Genomic DNA, 18,875 nt, shown 5'->3' on the forward strand with positions numbered 1-18,875 from the left:
ACTTTGTTTTGTTTTGTTTTTAAACTTATTGTACTGTTATTTACAACACTTCAATGCTGGTCTCATGAATGCATATATCATTCCAGCATCTCATACATTCCAATACTTGCACTTGGTGAACTCCACTAAAGATCCTAAAGGCCCCACCTATTCAACTTTATTTTTTAATGACTTTATTTTATTTTTTATGATACCTTTATTTAAGCACCATGATTACAAATATGTTTGTAGTTGGGTTTCCTTCCTTCCTTTTCTCTCTTCCTCCTCCTTCCTCTTCTTTCATCTAGCAATGAAGCCTGGGGCTCAGGCATGACCAGAATGTGTATGACTCTGGTCCAGGGTTGCATCAGTGAGTGATGGCTTGTCTGTTCATTCCTGCTGTGTATTGTGATGATGTTTTTTTTTTTGGTGGGGAGGGGGAGCTCTGTGTTCTGGGATCACGCCTGGCAGGCTCAGGGGACCATATGAAATTCCATGGATTAAACTCAGGCTAGGCATGTGCCCTCCACAGACAATAGCCCTCAGCTGATTCTTCACTAAGTCTATGATGATGATCTCTGGGCAGTGCGCTGGTCACATACTGATGTAGCTGGCACGAACCCCAAGAAGCGAAGTCTGACTTGGTGAGGAGGTGAATTTTCAGCTGTGCTCAATTCTAGTTTGTTATTACTGAAATGGAATTGCTTGGTGTGTTCTCAGGAAGACCAGCCAGAGATGATCTGTCTGGCCAAACACAGTGGCCAAGGTCAGGACCATTCTGGAAGTTTGGACATTCTTGTGCGGGTAAATTAGCTCATGCTGGAACGATGCTCACTAATGAGCAGCTTATCAGCTTTGTGAAGAGATTGGACAAGTCAGATGATCCTCACCAGGGTTTCTTAAACTTTTCCCACTAGCTCCTCACCCCCCACCCCTGCTGCATTTCTTTGGGAGGTGACACCCATCAGTGCTCAGCGTGATTTCAAGCTTTGTTGCCTCATGAATCCATGGCACAGTGTGCAAGTTGTTTGCATTTCTCAAGTGTGAAGCATACGTTTTAGAAGCCCCACTCCAAGGCTCTGGATCAGGGGTCCTCAAACTTTTTAACCAGGGGGCCAGTTCACTGTCCCTCAGACCATTGGAGGGTCTGACTATAGTAAAAACAAAACTTATGAACGAATTCTTATGCACACTGCATATATCTTATTTTGCAATGAAGAAACGAAACAGATACAAATACAATATGTGGCCCGCGGGCCATAGTTTGAGGACCACTGCCTGGATCTTAGCGGGTCTGGGCTTGGGGAAGCTGGGAAGAGAGCTCAGGGGACTAGGGTGTACAGGAACCACATTCAGACACTTCATGACCCCCTCAGGCACTCAGATCCCAGCTCAACCCTGGTGTTCTCAGTATAGCTGGACCCAAGTGGAGCCAGGCAGTGTATTTACCAGTGAAAGTGGCCCACAACCCTTGAGCTCAGCCTCGGGACTATCCCTCCCAAAAAGGGGTGTAGCAGGTCAGCCCCTGAAGAGTTTGACTGATGGTGGGATGGAGAATGAGGCCCTTTTCTTCCAGCTCGGAGCACGCGTCTGCCACCCTGTCTAGCCCACGGTTCTGAGGTGAAACGGCGGGTAAACAGCTCGCAGACAATCAGGCTCGTGGAAATATTTGCTTTATTCGGATGGACAAAACTGAAGTCCAAAGACTCAGATTCAGTTCCAGCCAGCAAAAGGCCCCCCGCCTTCCACAGACCCTTGTTCTTATACTCCAGAGTCAGGTCCCACCCCATGGTGGGATCAGATACCAACCAATGGTGGAAGCAGAATCAGGTCCTACCCTAGGGTGGGGGCAGAATGCCAGGTCACACCCTAGGGTAGGGCACAATCACCTAATCAGATTAGGGTGAGCAACATAGTAATCCCCCAAAATATTTACATACACAACAAGGGGGAAAGAAGACCCTGTGTCAACTCACTTGGCACCTTTGTCTGTGGAGCAGCATTGTCTGGATTCCTCCAAGTCAGGCCTCTCATCAAGGTGGTAATAGCTCATTAGATCTTTGACTGCGGAACAAGAAAATGGATGGAAATATCCAGCCAGAAAAGACTCTAGTTCAGCTACATGAAGACTCTTTTCTGTTTAGACATATTTGTTTCTCCAAGTGAATCCCCACCAGAAACCTTTTTGGACTTGTTTCCTTCTTTTTAGTTTGGTTTGATTTGAGGGTCATATCCTATGGTGCTCAGAGGTTACTCCTGGGTCTGCACTCAGACATCAGTCCTGGCAGTGTTTGAGGGACCCTATGGGATGCAGGGGATGGAATCTGGGTTGGCTGCATGCAAGGCAAGCAACCTCCCTGCTGCACTAGATTGCCAACCCCCTACTTTGATATTTGTTTGTTTGTTTGAGGTCACACAATTGGTGCTTAGGGATCACTCTTGGTTTTATGCTCAGAAGGATCATATGGGATGCCAGATATTGAACCCAGCTGTGTGTAGGGCTCACATCCATCCTGGGTTTGATCTCCAGCAACCCATACCGTTCCCTGAGCCAACCAGGAGTGAGCCCTAAGCACAGAGCCAGGACTAAGCCCAGGAATGAGCGCCACTAGGTGTGGCCACAAATCAGAAAAATCAAGGGGCCCAGAGAGATAGCATGGAGGTAGTGCATTTGCCTTGCATTCAGAAGGACAGTGGTTTGAATCCCGGCATCCCATATGGTCCGAGCCTGCCAGGAGTGATTTCTGAGTGTAGAGCCAGGAGTAACACCAGAGCACTGCTGGGTGTGACCCAAAGAAAAAAGGAAAAGAAGAAAAATTAAGAAATAATTGCTCCATTCCTGCATTTGCAAAGTAGAGCTGTGCTAGGATTTTAACACTGAGGTGCTAGATAAAAGCCAATAACTCAATGAACAACTTTGTAATTGTGAATTAAAAAAAAAAAAAAAAAAAGCCCGGGGCCGGGCGGTGGCGCTAAAGGTAAGGTGCCTGCCTTGCCTGCGCTAGCCTCGGAGGGACCGCGGTTCGATCCCCCGGCGTCCCATATGGTCCCCCAAGCCAGGAGCGACTTCTGAGCACATAGCCAGGAGTAACCCCTGAGCATCACCGGGTGTGGCCCAAAAACCAAAAAAAAAAAAAAAAAAAAAAAAAAGCCCAACTGTATTATGAATGGTGTTTAAATAAAGTAATTTTTAAGAATCCAATAAATCTGATCACTAGTGAGATACTTAACAAATGCAAGTATTTAGTTTGAAAATATAGACTAAGACTCTACAGGGCAGAGGCTCCTTGATCTAGTCATATGCTTTTATATGCTCTTTGATAGCATCTGTCATTGATGATTCTCAAGGGGCTTCTACCTGTCATAATTATCAACACTCATAAATACAGCAAGAAGGAGCCAGCAGTGCAGGGGAGAAGCCAGAATTGGCTTTGTCTGTCTTGTAGGTCTGGATGCCTGAATGAGAGATTGCTCTGGCCAAAGGACATTCTTTGCATGGAAGTGGGAAAGATCTTTGTGACTGTGGTCTCCCCAAAAATCAATCACTGGCTACAATGAACTCAAGTTCCTTTTTAATAAATTTTTCTGCGTGTTAGCATCCCTCTCGTGTTGAAATTATGTAGGTACCAGAGTTCCACACAGTAACATTGCCAGTCTTTAAAGAAGTATGGTCACATTTTGAAGTCCAAAGTCATAGGACAATAAGTAGGGTGCTTTGTTTTGCACACTACCAACCTGAAGTCCATCCTCAGCACCCCAAAGCATCCTTGGAGCACTATTGGGAGTGATCCTTGAGCACAGATACAGGAGTAACCCCTGAGCATTGCTGGATTGGGGCCTCTCTATCCCTCCAAAAAATCAAAGTCTGTTTGTGTTTCTCAGTTGTGGCAATAAACTTTGAAAGCAGAAATGCGCCAAATTGGCATGAGATATTTATGTCTTTGGGCAGGTCTATGAGGGTGAGGACAGGAGGGTGGGGGGACTGAGGTGGAGGAGGGAGTGCTACCTGCTGAGGGACTGGCATTAGGAGGTGAGACTGGGCTTGCCAGTGCATCCTGATGTTAGTGAGACACGCTCCTATTTTAGGGCACCCAGCTTTAGGAGAAGGTCTGATTGGGAAGATAGAAGAGGGGTGCACAGACCCTGATTCTTAGGATCAGAGACACTGGGGAGTGAGAGTGTATGTCTGAGAGGGGCATAGACCTCAGTTGCCACCTCCTTCTCTTCCAGGGAAAACAGAGGCTGCCATCCGGAACTTCGGCCCCTTCTACCGGCGCCAATATTCCGTGGCTTTCTGTGGCCATGTGTGCCACCAGTTGGAGCCACACCGAGACCCACCTTCCCAGCTGCTGAAGACCAAGGTAGGCAGGGTCCTGGCCTCCTCATCTCTTCTTCCTCACAGCTCATGCCAGCCAGTTCCGAAAGTGGTTCTAGAAACCATTCTCCTGGGGCAGGAGCTATAGTACAATAGGGAGGGTGCTTGCCTTGACCAACTCAGGTTTGATCCCTGACATCCCATATGGTTCCTGAGCTTGTCAAGAGTAATTTCTGAGCGCAGAGCCAGGAGTAACCCCTGAATGCCATCAGGTATGACCCCAAAACCAAAAGAAAAAAAAGAAACCAGTTCTCTAGCCATTTCTTGTCTGAGAACTTTTCCTGGAGCCAGGGAGATAGCTCAGTAGTCAGGGACTCTTTATTTGTATGTTCAGGAATCTGGGTTTGATTCCCAGGTCCAACATGCCCCCACTGAAGCACTGCCAGATCTGATCCTAAAGATGCCTGAGAACTCCCTGGAACTTGAGAATATGGATCCCTCCTGATCTGGCTCAGGGATTATATAGGGTGCTGGGTCAGCTGCATGCAAGAAAGAGCTCTACCTACTGTCTCATCTCTCCAGCTCCTGATAGTTTGGAAGGGAAGAGCAGAAAAGTGAGTTGCAGGGTGGGGGCTAGAAGCTGCCACTTTTCACACACACACACACACACACACACACACACACACACACACACACACACACACTATCTGAGCACTGCTGGCCCTGTAAAAACCTGGGTAATCTCAAGGCAATGCTCCTTCCATGCCAAGTGTTTTCCTCTCCTTCCCCAGCCCCCACTGGAGCCTGGCACTGTCCTGTATGAAGCTGCATTATCCCAGTTCGCTGATGACATAAAGAAGTGGAAGGAAAGATATGTGGTGGTCAAGAATGACTTTGTTGTGGAGACCTATGAGAACAAAGAGGTGAGACTCAATGGCTGGATCTGCTTCCAGGTTGGCTCAGTTAGACCCTCCCACCCCAACTCTACCCCCATTTCCAGCTCACATCTACCAATGGATACTTATTGAGTGTCTATGATCTGCTATGTGCGATGAATGGTTCTGGATTCAGGCAGTGGTGCAATCTGCGGCCTGGTGGGCAGAATGACAGGAATAAGTCATTGCAAGCAAGTATAACAATAGAAGGTTGGAGCCAAAGCAATAAGACAGTGGGAAGGGTACTTGCCTTGCATGTGGCAGACCCAGTTCAATCCCCAGCGTCTCATAGGACCCCCTAAACCTGCCAAAAGTGATTCCTGAGCACAGAGCGAGGAGTAATCCCTGAGCAGTACCAGATTTGGATTGAAAATAAACACACACACACACACAAAACCACATTGAAAAGTAAAATGTCAGGGCCGGGAAGGTGGCGCTAGAGGTAAGGTGTCTGCCTTGCAAGCGCTAGCGCTGCGGTTCGATCCCCTGGCGTCCCATATGGTCCCCCCAAGCCAGGAGCAACTTCTGAGCGCATAGCCAGGAGTAACCCCTGAGCATCAAACGGGTGTGGCCCAAAAACCAAAAAAAAAAAAAAAAAAAAGTAAAATGTCTTCCAACTATTCTAATACTGTCTCCCTGGTCAAAAATATTTGAGTCACTGCCCAGAATACATTCTAGATCCAGGAATATTCCTCCAGTGGCTTTCCAGGATATATTCTAGATTCAGGAATATTCTATTTGTTCCCCAGAATATACTCTAGATTGAGGCTCCACAGTCCTGGTTTTCAAACCTCAGCTGGAGGGTGCAGCAAGTCTCGAGCTTTGGCCTTGTCTTATGCTCTTTGACCCAAGACCTAAGACCTTGAATTCTGTCCTGGGTCCTTCATCTCTACCCACTGACCCCATGCCAGGGCACCTCAGGCCCCCTCCTGCCAGCCTCCAGCAACTCCATATCTTCCTCCCCGCCATCCCCACAACCTCACTGCAAAAGCCAGGTTTAAGCTGCTAGCTTCCAGACTCAAGATCCATCCCACAAAGACCACCAAGGAGACAAACAGCACTACAATAGGCAAGAGAATTTATCACCAGCATGCTGGGGTTGCCCCATTTTAGACAATGACTTAACAATAACTCTCAAATCATTTTTAAAGGGAGTTTAGGGGGTTTCCACATAGTCATAATTGACTTTTAAAACTATTGGTTCTCATAATGCATCAGACAAATGCGTAGGTTTGGCTGTATGTTTAGCAAGAGGGAAATCTTACCTTTGCAGACCCCAAGACATAGTGTTCAGTTCCTTCACTCTTTTTCTATCTCTCTGAGGACATTCTGCACTTTGTGGTCAGCCATCTGGACCTGGTATATACTAGCAAGGTCAGGTTCCAGAGACTGGTGGTTCTTCTGGACCTACTCTTTTCTGTCACAATCTGAGGCCTGTCATGTTCGTCATTATGTCTAAAACAAAGGCAGGTTTACAGTTCCCTTCTAGATTCTAACAACTGCACTCTCTCCTTTGGTCCTCCTGGCCCTCATTTCTATTGTCTTTGGATATTATTACCATATATATTCGAGTTCACATTTATGCTGGAGGCACGCAATGTTCCTGGGCCAGACTCAACACCAAAGGACTAATGATTCCAGAACCTGTCCCCAGAGTCCAGCTCACCACCTGTTATAGTCTGAAAAACTCACTTTGTTTTGTTTTGTTTTGTTTTTGTTTTGTTTTGTTTTCTTTGGCCACACTCAGCAGTGCTTAGAGCTTAATTGTGGCTCTGTGCTCAGAGATCACTCCTGGTAGGACACAGGAGACCTTCTGGGATGTGAGGGATCGAACCTGGGTCTAGTAGCTTGCAAGGCAAGTGCCTTCCCCTCTCTGCTCTTATTGGGCCCCTGTTTGTATGTTTTTTTTTATTTTGAAGTCACACCCAGTGGAGCTCAGGGGTGCAGTTTCTCCATTCATTTCTCACCCCCCATTCAGAGCCCTCAATTCTCTACTCCCCATTGCAGGCCTTCCAGAAAGGATCCACTCCTCGGTGCCGCCTCCTGCCAGCAGGTGGCCAGGTGCTGATGTCAGAGGCCGAGTACAATGCGCTGTCGGACCGCCATTTCCCTGACCCCAGTGGTGAGTTCCTTTCCTTTATGCTCTGGGGATGGCACTCAGGGTGCTGGCAGGGACGTTAGCAGCTCCAGAAAGATTTGTGGGGGTCCTTGTGTGGGAACAAAGCTCCAGACACAGGAGAGTTAGACAGTGACACTGCTGCACCCAAACACACAAGATACCCCAAGGAAGGGGCATATGCATCCACATGCCTATAATGCCTCCAGGTCCAGCTAAGAATATTCCATCCAGATGGTGCCAACTGATTCAGTGCCACCTCCACAGAGGGGACCTCTCCAGCTGCTCTCTAATGCCCTCCACCCTATAGGTTTAGACACCAGCAGGCAGACCTGGTGGTGTCCAGGGGTGGGAATGTGTGGTCTTTGGGCAGGAGACTTTGGCCAGTGCAGGAGACAGCAGAGACTCCCAAGGTAGGACTTCCATCTGTCATCAGCACCCTAGGATCCACCAGAGTAAGCTGTTTTTGAGAATTCAGTGAGAGGCACAAACACATGGATGGAGTGACTCTTTTGAGCAAGTGTTCTAGAAAGTTCCCAGGGAATGTGTGAATGATGTGTTGAAAATAAAGTGCCTAGACTATATCTCATTTTCCTGTGAACCTCTTAGTGTTTTGGGGTTTTTTGTTTTTGTTTTGAGGTTATATACATCAGGGCTTACTCCCTATCTCTTAGTTTAAGACCTACTCCTGGCAGGCTCAGAAGACCAAATGGGGTGGCAGGGATCAAACTCACATCAGTTGCTTGCCAGGCAAGGGCCTTTCGCACTGTCCTTTTGCTCCACATAAACTTTTCAGCTTTCTGCTTTAATCTTAGGCCTTCAGCTTGAAAGCCTAGAAGGTTCTTTTTATTTGTTTGTTTGTTTGATTTTGGTTTTGGGGTCACACCCAGTGGTGCTCAGGTGTTACTCCTGGCTCTACGCTCAGAAATTACTCCTGGCTGGCTCGGGGGTGGGGGGGGGGAACCATATGGGATGCCAGGATTCAAACCATCATCTGTCCTGGGTCTGCTGTGTTTATGGCAAATGCCCTACTGCTGTGCTATCTCTCTGGCCCCTGGAAGGTTCTTTTCAGGTGACTTTTTTTATATTTATTTTTTTGTTTTGTTTTGGGGTCACACCCAGTAGTTCTCAGGGGTTACTCCTGGTTCTGTGCTCAGTAATCACTCCTGGAGGGCTTGAGAGACCATATGCATTGCTGGGATAGAAACCAATCTGGATAAAACCCAGGTTGGCTGTGTACAAGGCTTTTTTTCCTCCCTGCTGTGCTATTTCTCTGGCCCCTATAACTGGGGATCATCCCCCATAGGCCATGTGCAAGGCAAACACTCTACCCATCGTGCTATTCCTCCAGCACCCAAAATCACCCAGATCCTTAATAGGTGTAATCATTTCATTTAAATTGAGGGAGAAAATAGAATAATTTTATTCACTGTTATTTGGGGTACAAATATTTCATGTGTTGAATAATCCATGATAGAATGAGTGCATGGAACTTTCAACCTAGATGAGCAAGCAAAAGCCATGCCTGTCAAGCAGGAAAAATGCTTTATGTGCATTCTCCACTTATTATCTTTCCTTTCAGCATTTCATCATCTTGTATCATTGTTTTATGTATGTGGCTCTGGGCTGCTGTTGAAGGGGAGGGAGCCACCAACATTTCACAAATCTCTCCCAAGGAATTTTCCGATGAAATCAGTCCAAGCAGACAATCTGTTTATTGATGGGTTGGGGAAGCCAATTCAGAGGGAATGAAAAGGAGTTTCAGACCCCAGGGCCTGTCTGACTGACTCATGCTGCTTGGGCCAGAGCTTCTGGTTGGGGGCATTTTAGTGACTTTTCCTATTGTGCAATGGGACCTTTTGAGTTTTAAAAACAGACGGGGCAGAGGTTGGAGCAATAGCACAGCAGGGAATATGCTTGCCTTGCATGCGGCTGATGTGGGTTTGATCCCCAGCATCCCATATGGTCCTCTGAGCACCACCATGACCAAGAATGATCTCTAAGCACAGAGCCAGGAGTAACCCTGAGCACTGCTGGGTGTGGCCCCAGACAAAAACAAACAAAAATAGACTGGGCCACGAATATAGTAAATCATGTGTGCTTGCAGGGCAAAGCTGACAAAGAATGCAGGCAAACAGCTTCTGGAAAATTATGGTCAAAGATGCAGTGAGAGAGGAGGAGAGGTCAGTGGGATTTTTACGGTGTTTGCCCACATCTTTAAAAGCTCAGGGTGTGTGAGTGTAACTTGGAGTTGTGTGTATAAAACTGTGACATTTCTTCCACCCCATTCTGCAAAGACAGGGCCACCAAGGTACCCCTCCCTGTGCTAATGAAAGCCCTAGTGATTTGCTTATTTGGCCTTTTATTAGTTAAAATTTAGTTGGGCACCCAGGTAGTGGCTCAGTGGTAGAAAACTTGTCAGCTTCTCAGGCATTAGTCTGTGAGTTTGAATCCTTACTCTACTGTTTTGTTTTGTTTTTTATTTTTTGTGGGGTTTCTTGGCCACACCCAATGGTACTCAGAGGTTTACTCCTGGCTCTGTGCTCAGGAATTACTCCTGGAAGTACTAGGGACCTTATGAGATGCTGGGGATAGAATCTGGCTCAGCCTTGTGCAAGGCAAATACCCTCCCCACTGTGCTATTGCTTCAGCCTCAGATCTGCTCTTTTGAGTCCTGTTTTGTGCTTCACAACTACATGTGTTTCACACCACAACTACTCATGTACTCAGTCATTTCCCCAAATGCTTCAACCCTGACCTCACAGTAGAAAAAGGAGTAAGCACCAAGGAAAGGAAAAAAATAAATTATAAATATATAACTCTAGTTTGCTACCTACAATAGAAACCCAGATAAAAAGCATCAGACTTTGTAATTTTGCCGCAGCAAACTTGGAGATTAGTAGGGTGGAGCAGCTCTGATGGTTGGTTCTAGGAATGCTTTCTTCTTCCTTTAACTCAGTGATGGTCCTTATTCACTGGTCCCAAAATGACTGCTGGGCACCAGCCACGGAGTTCTTTTTCAAGACAGAAGAAAGAAGGAGCACTCTCTCTCTTTCTCTCTATGGACCTTTCCAGAAAATTTGCCTGCCACTGAGGCCAGACAGGCTGGAAAGGTGGCCCCAATTCCAGGAAATCCCTGGCTCAACCAAAAAGCTATGAAAGAAGGGAGGAGAGAGACCATGTGTTGTTCACTTGAAGTCTCTGTTGCTGTCATACCATTCTTTCCTTCACTTGTTCTTTTGGCTGCATTCTAGCATCTGAGTTCCAGGTCTTTCTATTGGCTAGCCTCAGATCTCAGGATAGTGCACAGGTCTCTTCTGAAGCCAATCTTGATTTATTAAATTGTCAGACTCACAAAAGTGCTCTTTTTCCCTACTCTGCAGTGAGGCAGGTTCTCAGGACCAGAGCAGTGACATGTGACAGTGACATTGGCATGTGGACAGAGGATGAGAAGATCAGGGGGCTTTTTGAGAATTGATGTCTTAGAATTGCTTTAGAGTGAGGGAGTAAAAGTTTAAAGTTTCAACAGTTTACATTCAATAGCATTTTAAATTTCTTAGGTAATGGAGGACAGTTTGTTCCTTCAGCCTATCAGAATTAAATACTGGTTGGGTCCCCGTGTTTATGTCAAGTTCCATGTCTCCATATCTGTTCTGGGTACAATCATTGTCCCAGGTCTCATCATTTTTCTAGGTTCCATCACTATACTATGTTCCATAGTTCATCACTGTTCCAGGTTCCATCACTATTCTAGGTTCCATGGTCCATCACTTCCAGATTTCATCACTCTTCCAGGTTTCATCACTTTTTTAGATTCCATGGTCTATCACTGTTTTATGTTCCATCACTGTTCTAGGTTCCATGGCCCATCACTATTCCAGGTTCCATCACTCTTCTAGGTTCCATCACTTCTCTAGGCTCCATGTTCCAGGTTCCATCACTGTTCTGGGTTTTATATTTTTATGTTCCTGTCCAGCCCCGAGTTCCAATTCTGTGCAGGTTGAGGATCAATCTGCAGTTGTGGCCTTCAGCCTCAGGATCTTGGGGCACTGTTTTGTTTCCTGAGGAGAGGCCACTGGAGGACCAATGGGGACTCAATGTGCCTGTACCCCAGAAGACTCATACCCAGGGAGACTCATACTCTAAGTATGTAGGCAGGGATACTTCCAAAAGCACTAAAGGTGCTAATTTCTGAACTACCTTGGCAGGGTGAAGGAGAATTTTTCAGCAGAAAGGTTGATGGGAGACTAGTCCGATGGTAGTGGTTTATCAGAACTTATTAACGTTAGTATCACAAAAGTTGGTATATAACCCCCCCCACACTGCTCAATTTGACTGGCTTTAAAAAAATTAAAAAAGAAAGGCTGATGGAAGGGAGGTATGAGAAGCAAATGTGAATGGCAGGACCATGGAAGGAGTCCCAGATGAAGCCAGCCCAGGAAGTATGGAGGCTGGGTGTGGAAGAGCAGGGACAGCCAGAACTGGGCAGGCCCCTCAAGGAGCTGACAGGGTAGGTGGCACAGGGATCTGGGGCATACTGAGGAGGGATACGCAGAAACATTAAGAACACACTATTGGAGGATCAGGTCACAACTATTCTGGCCTCATTTAAAAGGCCAGACAGCAGAAGACAAAAGGGAGAAGGGAGGGCATTTGCCTATACAAAGCTAACCCAGGTTCCATCTTTGGTATCCTATCATATCTCCTGAGCACCAAAAGGAGTGATTCCGGGGTGTAGTCACGCACACACACACATACACACACAGAGGAAATTAGGGGAGGGTGCACAGGGTGCTGAAGTGACGCCAACTCAGAGCAGTGTTGGGTGCGATTGAGCCTGGGGGAGCCGGAATGATGCAGGGAGGCACCTGGGTTCAGATGTAGCTAGGAACAGGAAGAGCACAAGGCAGAGGGGCTGGTGACCAGGTGTCCATGAGGTGCTGGGTGTCCACTTGGTAGCTGGCTGTCCATATGGCGCCCTTGTTTCTGTGTGGTGCCCAGGTGGGTTCTGCAGCCAGGAGGGCTGGGACTCTGCTGCCAATCTATCTCACCTTTCTTACCTGTCTATCCATCTCTGCCTGGCCCCCCTCACCCATCTAACCAGCTCTCTGAGTGCCCTGTCTGGTCTCCACAGCGAGCAATGAGAAGGAGGCGGTGCCATTGCCCTCGGCCTTCCCCGTGTTCCTGTGGCAGCCCTTTGTCCGGCCCGGCAGCTTCTGCTGCCAGGACGCCGCCGAGCAGCGCAACTTCAGTGGCCTCCTCGAGGACTGCATCCGCCACCTGAACCAGGGTAGGTCCCCGCCTGCCGCTAAATGCAGCCTCATTTAGTCCGGACCTCCTTGCAGGGCAAGCCTGGGAGCTGTTCCTGAGGCCTGAGAGCATCCGGCACACTCCAATCTCCTCTCAGCTTTCTTCTCGATTTTTATCATTGCGATCCCAATGGGCACGAGCAGTGCCTTGGTCATTGTTTCCTTGGTTGGTTGGTCAGTCGTGGTCCTCAGGGAGGGCTCATGGGCACCATGTCCCCAGCACTGCACTTCTTTTGTGGGTTTTTTTTTTTTTTTGACCCATTTATTTAGAAGTCAAAACTACTTGGAACTCTTCCCACTAGATTCACCTGAACTCCAGACCCAGATGTGGGTTCCCCATTAGAGATGAGCCTGTTTTGGGGGGCCTACTTGGCTTTTCTCACCTGATGTACACAGCCTGGCTTCTTCGGGTTTTGCCTGTGCATATGATATAGGCGAGTTCTCCAGAACCTTCCTTTCCCATGGAAACTCGGGTGGATTTTTCAGCAAGTCTAGAAACCTGCTGGTATGTGTCATAAAGGAAGGTTCCAGGTGACTTGCTTTTCAAAAGCTTTTTTAATTGATCCAAGGTCTCTAATTTATCATATATTAATGGTATTGTAATATCCAATATTGTCATATTGTACTGTTAATGATGCTTTCCTGGAAACATCATTCCAACACCACACCCCCACTACTTTGTTCACTTTCTTCCCCCCAGGGCCTCACGGCCTCTCTTCCAATCTCCCCAACTCAGTTGTGGGGGCTCAATTTTCCTGTTGTATTCCCTTTGGCCCTTCATTGCCCCCTCGCTGTGTATCTGTGAGTCCCACCTAGGAGAGACCATTCTGTCTCTCCCTTCCCTTCAGCATCTCCTCTAGTTCTATGCATATTGTGGCAAATAGCATGTTTTTGTTTTTGTTTTTTTTTACATCTGCATAGCATCCCACTGTCTTAGCTCCATAGTTGGGCAATTAGGCTGTTTCTATGTCTTGGCTATTCCACGGAATGCAGCAAAGAATACACTTGTGTACTGTTTGGTGGGAACACCACCTAGTCCAGCCTCTTTGAAAAGCAACCTGGGGATCACTCCAAAATATAGGAATGGAGGGGGCCAGAGTGGTAGCACAGTGGGGAGGGCGCTTGTCTTGCACTCGGCCAACTAGAGTGCAGTCTCCAGGAGTTCGATCTCTAGCATCCCCCAAGCACCACCAGAAGTGATCCCTGAGTGCAGAGCCAGGAGTAATTCCAAGCTCTGCCAGGTGAGGCCCAAAAACAAAAACAGGAATAAAACTCCCATATGACCCAACTATGCCTCTTCTTGGCCTCTATCCTGCAAACATAAAATCATTGCTCTGAAAGGATCCACACGGACCAGCCAGGTGCTTTTAAGTTGTGTGTGGATCAGAGACCAAGAGGAAAGAGATTCTGCCTTTGCTAGTGCAGTTGTAGGGACGTGTGAAGAATCTGGGGTCCTCCTGTGGTGTCCCTGCAGACAGAGCTCAGTATTGTTCTGTCTTGTTGGGGTTCACACCCAACAGCGCTCATGACTTGGAGCTGGGAGTCCCAACTGGTTGTGTTCTGGGGACTTGTGGTGGCAGGGATGAAACCTGAGTTCTCTCACCCATGGAGCCTCCTTCCTGCCCTCTTGCTCCTTTTGTGCCTCAAACATTGGATGTTTGAATTTCCTGGCTCTGCCAACACAGCTCGCTTTCTCCCCCCTGTGGAGATGTGAGGCTATGAACACTTGGTTCCAAACCACCCTCCCAGATATGCTGCTCAGCCGCCTTCTTGGACATAAAAGGGGTCCAGCCAGAGCTTTACAGTCCATTTATGGAAGCTTCCAGACCCTCAGAAAGCCCCTGGCTTTCAGCAAGGTGCCGGGATAAGGGGCAATTGGGCATCAGGCCCAGAGTCTGGGTCTGGCTGCTTTTCTCCAGGCCTCACTCCTTGCTCCCCAGCTCTCTATACCCCAGCATGTACTGGGGTACACTGGAGCCTAGACAGAGACTCCCTAGGATTTCCCTGCCTGGAGGCAGTGGGCCCTGCTTCTTTCCTTCTCACTGCACACACGCCCCTCACAGGGTCAGCTCTGGGGGTCCTGGTTTGATCTCCCACAAACCTACAAGAGGCTGTGCAAAGCCCTATGAACTCTATTAGTAAATTCATAGTTTCTAAAGCACTGTAAACTGTGACCAAACTGAGCACTAGATGAAGACAAGAACTCCTGCCACCCCTTTTGGGGAGTTGGAGGGGCAACAAGAAGCAGCTGACTTCCTCCAGGCAGCAGGCAGATGGTTAGTTGCTGTGGATTCCCTCCCTCTTAAATTCTGGGGTGCCAGTAGCATATGCCTCTAGGCATTTATGCATCCCAACATCATGTAACTCCAGCAGTGCTCAGGGATTGGGGGGGGGGTAGTTTTGGGAGTCTAACCTAACAGTACTTAGGAGTTACTCCTGGCTCTGTGCTCAAGAAATAGCTCCTGGCAGGATCAGAGGACCATGTGGGATGCTAATGATTGAACCCGGGTCTGTCCTTGTCAGCTGCGTGCAAGGCAAATGCCCTACCGCTGTGCTATTGCTTTAGCCCCTGCAGTGCTCAGAGCTTACTCCTGCCTCTGCACTCAGGAATTACTTCTGGAAGGCTCAAGGACCACATGGGTTACTGAGGATCAAAGCTGGGTGACCCGGAGAAATAGCACAGCGGCGTTTGCCTTGCAAGCAGCCGATCCAGGACCTAAGGTGGTTGGTTCGAATCCCAGTGTCCCATATGGTCCCCCGTGCCTGCCAGGAGTAACCCCTGAGTACCGCCGGATGTGGCCCAAAAACAAAAAAAATAAATAAATAAAGCTGGGAGCTGGGTGCCATGTTCAAGGCAAACGCCCTATGGCCCCTCTAGCATTATAGCATTATGTATTTGTTTCCTGGGTAAAGGGCAAATGTTGATTGTGCTCTGGTGTGTGCGCAGAGCCACAGTACTGGGTGCCCTTGTCTTTCCTCCCATTTTCTTGTGTCTTGTTGTCTTGTTTTTCCTGAGCTGAGAAGGCTGGAGCAAGAAGCCTTTATTTTTTGTTTGTTTGCTTGTTTGGGATAAACTTAAAAACAAAATAAAAAGTACTGGGGGGCTATTCCTGGCTCTGCTCTCAGGAATCACTCCTGGTGGTGCTAGGGAGCCATATGGGATGTCAAGGATTGAACCTGGGTCAGCCATGAACAAGACAAGTGCCCTCCTGATTGTGCTTGAGGAGTAATCCCCACTACAGAGAGAAAAAATTCCTGCCTGTATTTATGCAAACCAACATAATGTTATAAAGCATTAAGAATACTGACGGTAGGGGCTGGAGAGATAGCACAGTAGTAGGGCACTTGCCTTGCACGTGGCTGATCCAGGACTGATGATGGCTCAATTTCCAGCATCTCATATGGTCCACCAAGCCTGCCAGAAGCGATTTCTGAGTGTAGGAGTAACCCCTGAGCACTGCCAGTGTGACCCCCTCAAAAAAAAAATACTGAAAGTGGGCCAGAGAGATAGCACAGTGATAGTTTGTTTGCTGTGCACAGCCTATTCAGGACGGGCAGTAGTTTGAATACCAGTATCCCATATGGTCCCTTGAGCCTGCCAAGAGCTATTTCTGAGTGCAGAGCCAGGAGTACCCCTGATCGCCGGTGGATGTGACCCAAAAACCAAAAAAAAGGGCCCAGAGAGATAGCACAGCGGCATTTGCCTTGCAAGCAGCCGATCCAGGACCAAAGGTGGTTGGTTCGAATCCCGGTGTCCCATATGGTCCCCTGTGCCTGCCAGGAGCTATTTCTGAGCAGATAGCCAGGAGTAACCCCTGAGCACCGCCGGGTGTGGCCCAAAAACCAAAAAAAAAAAAAAAAAACTGAAGGTGCCAAGAAAAGAGAAAAACCATGTTTCTCAATTTACAGGACATACAGAACAACTATTATGCATATAATTTTAAATCCCATTTGGAAAACCTCTATTTCCTGTCTTTTTTTTTTTTTTTTGGTTTCTTGGCCACACCCATTTGATGCTCAGGGGTTACTCCTGGCTAAGTGCTCAGAAATTGCCCCTGGCTTGGGGGGGACCATATGGGACGATCGAACTGCGGTCCTGATCCTTGACTAGTGCTTGCAAGGTAGACACCTTGCCTCTAGCGCTATCTCGCTGGCCAGATTTCCTGTCATTTTTAAAGGCATAATTTTCTAAGAGCACTTTAACACAAGTTTAGAGTATCTAGGCTCCTTTTCCAAAGAATTTTCTACCCAAAAATATAGATCACTTCTAATTTAGAGACATACCAATAACAATCCAGTTTGACCATACATGTTCTTTCGTTAGTACACATCCCTCAAAACTTCTGAACATTCCCTTATGTTAATTCTAAAACTTTCCTTTATATCAATTTGTAACTCACTAGTCACATTTTCACAGAATTTCCCTTCTTTTATTCTCAAATTTCACAAATTCATCCATTATTGGTCCTGCTAGGTGCAAAAATGTAGCAATTTGGTTCCAAATTGACAGAGGGCAGTTTCAAGTTTTCCTTGTAGTGTTGCAGTGCTGGTTTCTAACTTGCTAACTTGGGAAACTGGTGTGCCTTAAAGGAGGAGAAGGATAGTGTTTTATGCAAAAAGATAATGGATGATTACACCCTCCCCCTCTCTCCATACACATGCAGATAACCTCAATTGATCTTTTTCTCCACTCCCCAATTCTAAGAATGGCAGGGAAGCATAATCAGAAAGACCTGACCTCTCCAGGACAAATTTAAGTCTGATGGCCATTTGAGAATTGTCCCGCATTTATAACTCCTCTCTGCCGCTCCTTTGTTTGTCTTTAATGGAGCAGACTTGCGAATCAAGCTATGCAAAGATATACATAAGACTAACACAATACACAATTTTTGCTGAATTCAAACTAAATTCCACCAACCCCAATGGGAGTAGCATTCTCCTTAGAATTTCTCTCCATGTTTTGACCAGACAAGTGGTACAGAGAAAATACAGAATGATAAGCACAAAGAAAGACAGAGTAGAGACTAGAACCCACAAACTCACATATGATTCAAACTCACATATTTCCCCTGGCAGAAATGCCAGTGCACCTCCAAGTGGGACTTGAACCCATGAGACACTTAGTGGGAATAAAACTCACATTGGTGTCACCTCCAACACAAAGACAGATACATACAGACAGAAGAAGACCGATACAGAATGGCAGAGAATTGTGACCCCAGATTCCATGCTGGGGACCCTGGGTTCCATGTTGGGGACCTTGGATTCCACATCAGGGCTTTCTAGTCCTTTTCCACTGCAGTCCACCAAGCCAAATGCTGTGGACTACCAAAGGGACCCCAGAGGGTACTTGGGATGTCTCCAAAAATCTCTGGCCAGTGACCCAGGCCTCTTGCTGAAACTTTCTCAGAAGGCATTTTACAGAAATATATCGCCATGCTAGCCACGGATTTGCCAAATTTGCTCGAGCTTTTCCTCCCTACTGTCCCATCTTTGTGTGTCAGAATCCCAGACGAGCCCCCAAATGCTTGCTCCGGACTCGAGATCTGACCCACAAAAGACTGGAGGTAGCGATCAGCAAATAAATTTATTTGAGATACCAGCATGCTGGGGCCATACCTCTCCCAGGTGGAGAGAGCGCCCCACAGGCTTGCAAGCCCCCTTTTTAATAGGGAGTACAAGGGGATAGGGAGGGCAGGAGAATAGGGAGTGCAAAGAGTTCAGACACCTGCTAGATAAATTTATTGCTCGCATCCCATTTGGGAATGCATATGTCCCCGAGTACAACTGGTCCCTGAGTGTGATTAGATAAATTCCTGTATTCCCTAGTTTCTGACCTTCGTGGTATTTCCCAGAATGCATCCTTTATGTTTCAGGAACTAGTTGTTTGCTCGGGGACCAGTTCCCTTTTGTCAGGCTGAACCTGTCATGGTAGTACTCATGTTTAAACAGCAAAGCAGAAAGCAGGGTTATGGAAGCTAACCAGCAATGTGTAGGTAAAAAGGGTTGTTTTTTACATTCCATTCTTCATATTGTTGACTTCTCCAGCCCTCTTCCCTACTCTGATGCATAAAAGTATTCATTACTGAGCAATTAGCAGTTTAGGAGCCCTGTTCAGGAAAATTTCCAAACACAAAGGATGCCAAGGGACATCCAGTGACCAAACAAACTATTTCCCAATGGTTTGGGTAAGCCCAGGTCACTGCTCTGAGGCTGACACC

At 47.2% G+C, this 18,875-nt stretch overlaps 1 protein-coding gene across 1 annotated transcript in view; it reads left to right on the top strand.

Moving 5' to 3' along the window:
• The first annotated feature begins 806 nt into the window (after positions 1-806).
• NIBAN1 (niban apoptosis regulator 1) overlaps positions 807-18,875 on the top strand; it is a 31,494-nt gene continuing 13,425 nt past the window's right edge. The window contains exons 1-5 of the mRNA XM_049777572.1: positions 807-873; positions 4,210-4,340; positions 5,086-5,217; positions 7,237-7,351; positions 12,480-12,635. Of these exons, the coding sequence (XP_049633529.1) occupies positions 807-873; positions 4,210-4,340; positions 5,086-5,217; positions 7,237-7,351; positions 12,480-12,635 (601 nt within the window). The remainder of the gene's footprint in view (positions 874-4,209; positions 4,341-5,085; positions 5,218-7,236; positions 7,352-12,479; positions 12,636-18,875) is intronic.

Source organism: Suncus etruscus, chromosome 7 (assembly GCF_024139225.1).
Source record: "Suncus etruscus isolate mSunEtr1 chromosome 7, mSunEtr1.pri.cur, whole genome shotgun sequence".
Taxonomy (NCBI): domain Eukaryota; kingdom Metazoa; phylum Chordata; class Mammalia; order Eulipotyphla; family Soricidae; genus Suncus; species Suncus etruscus.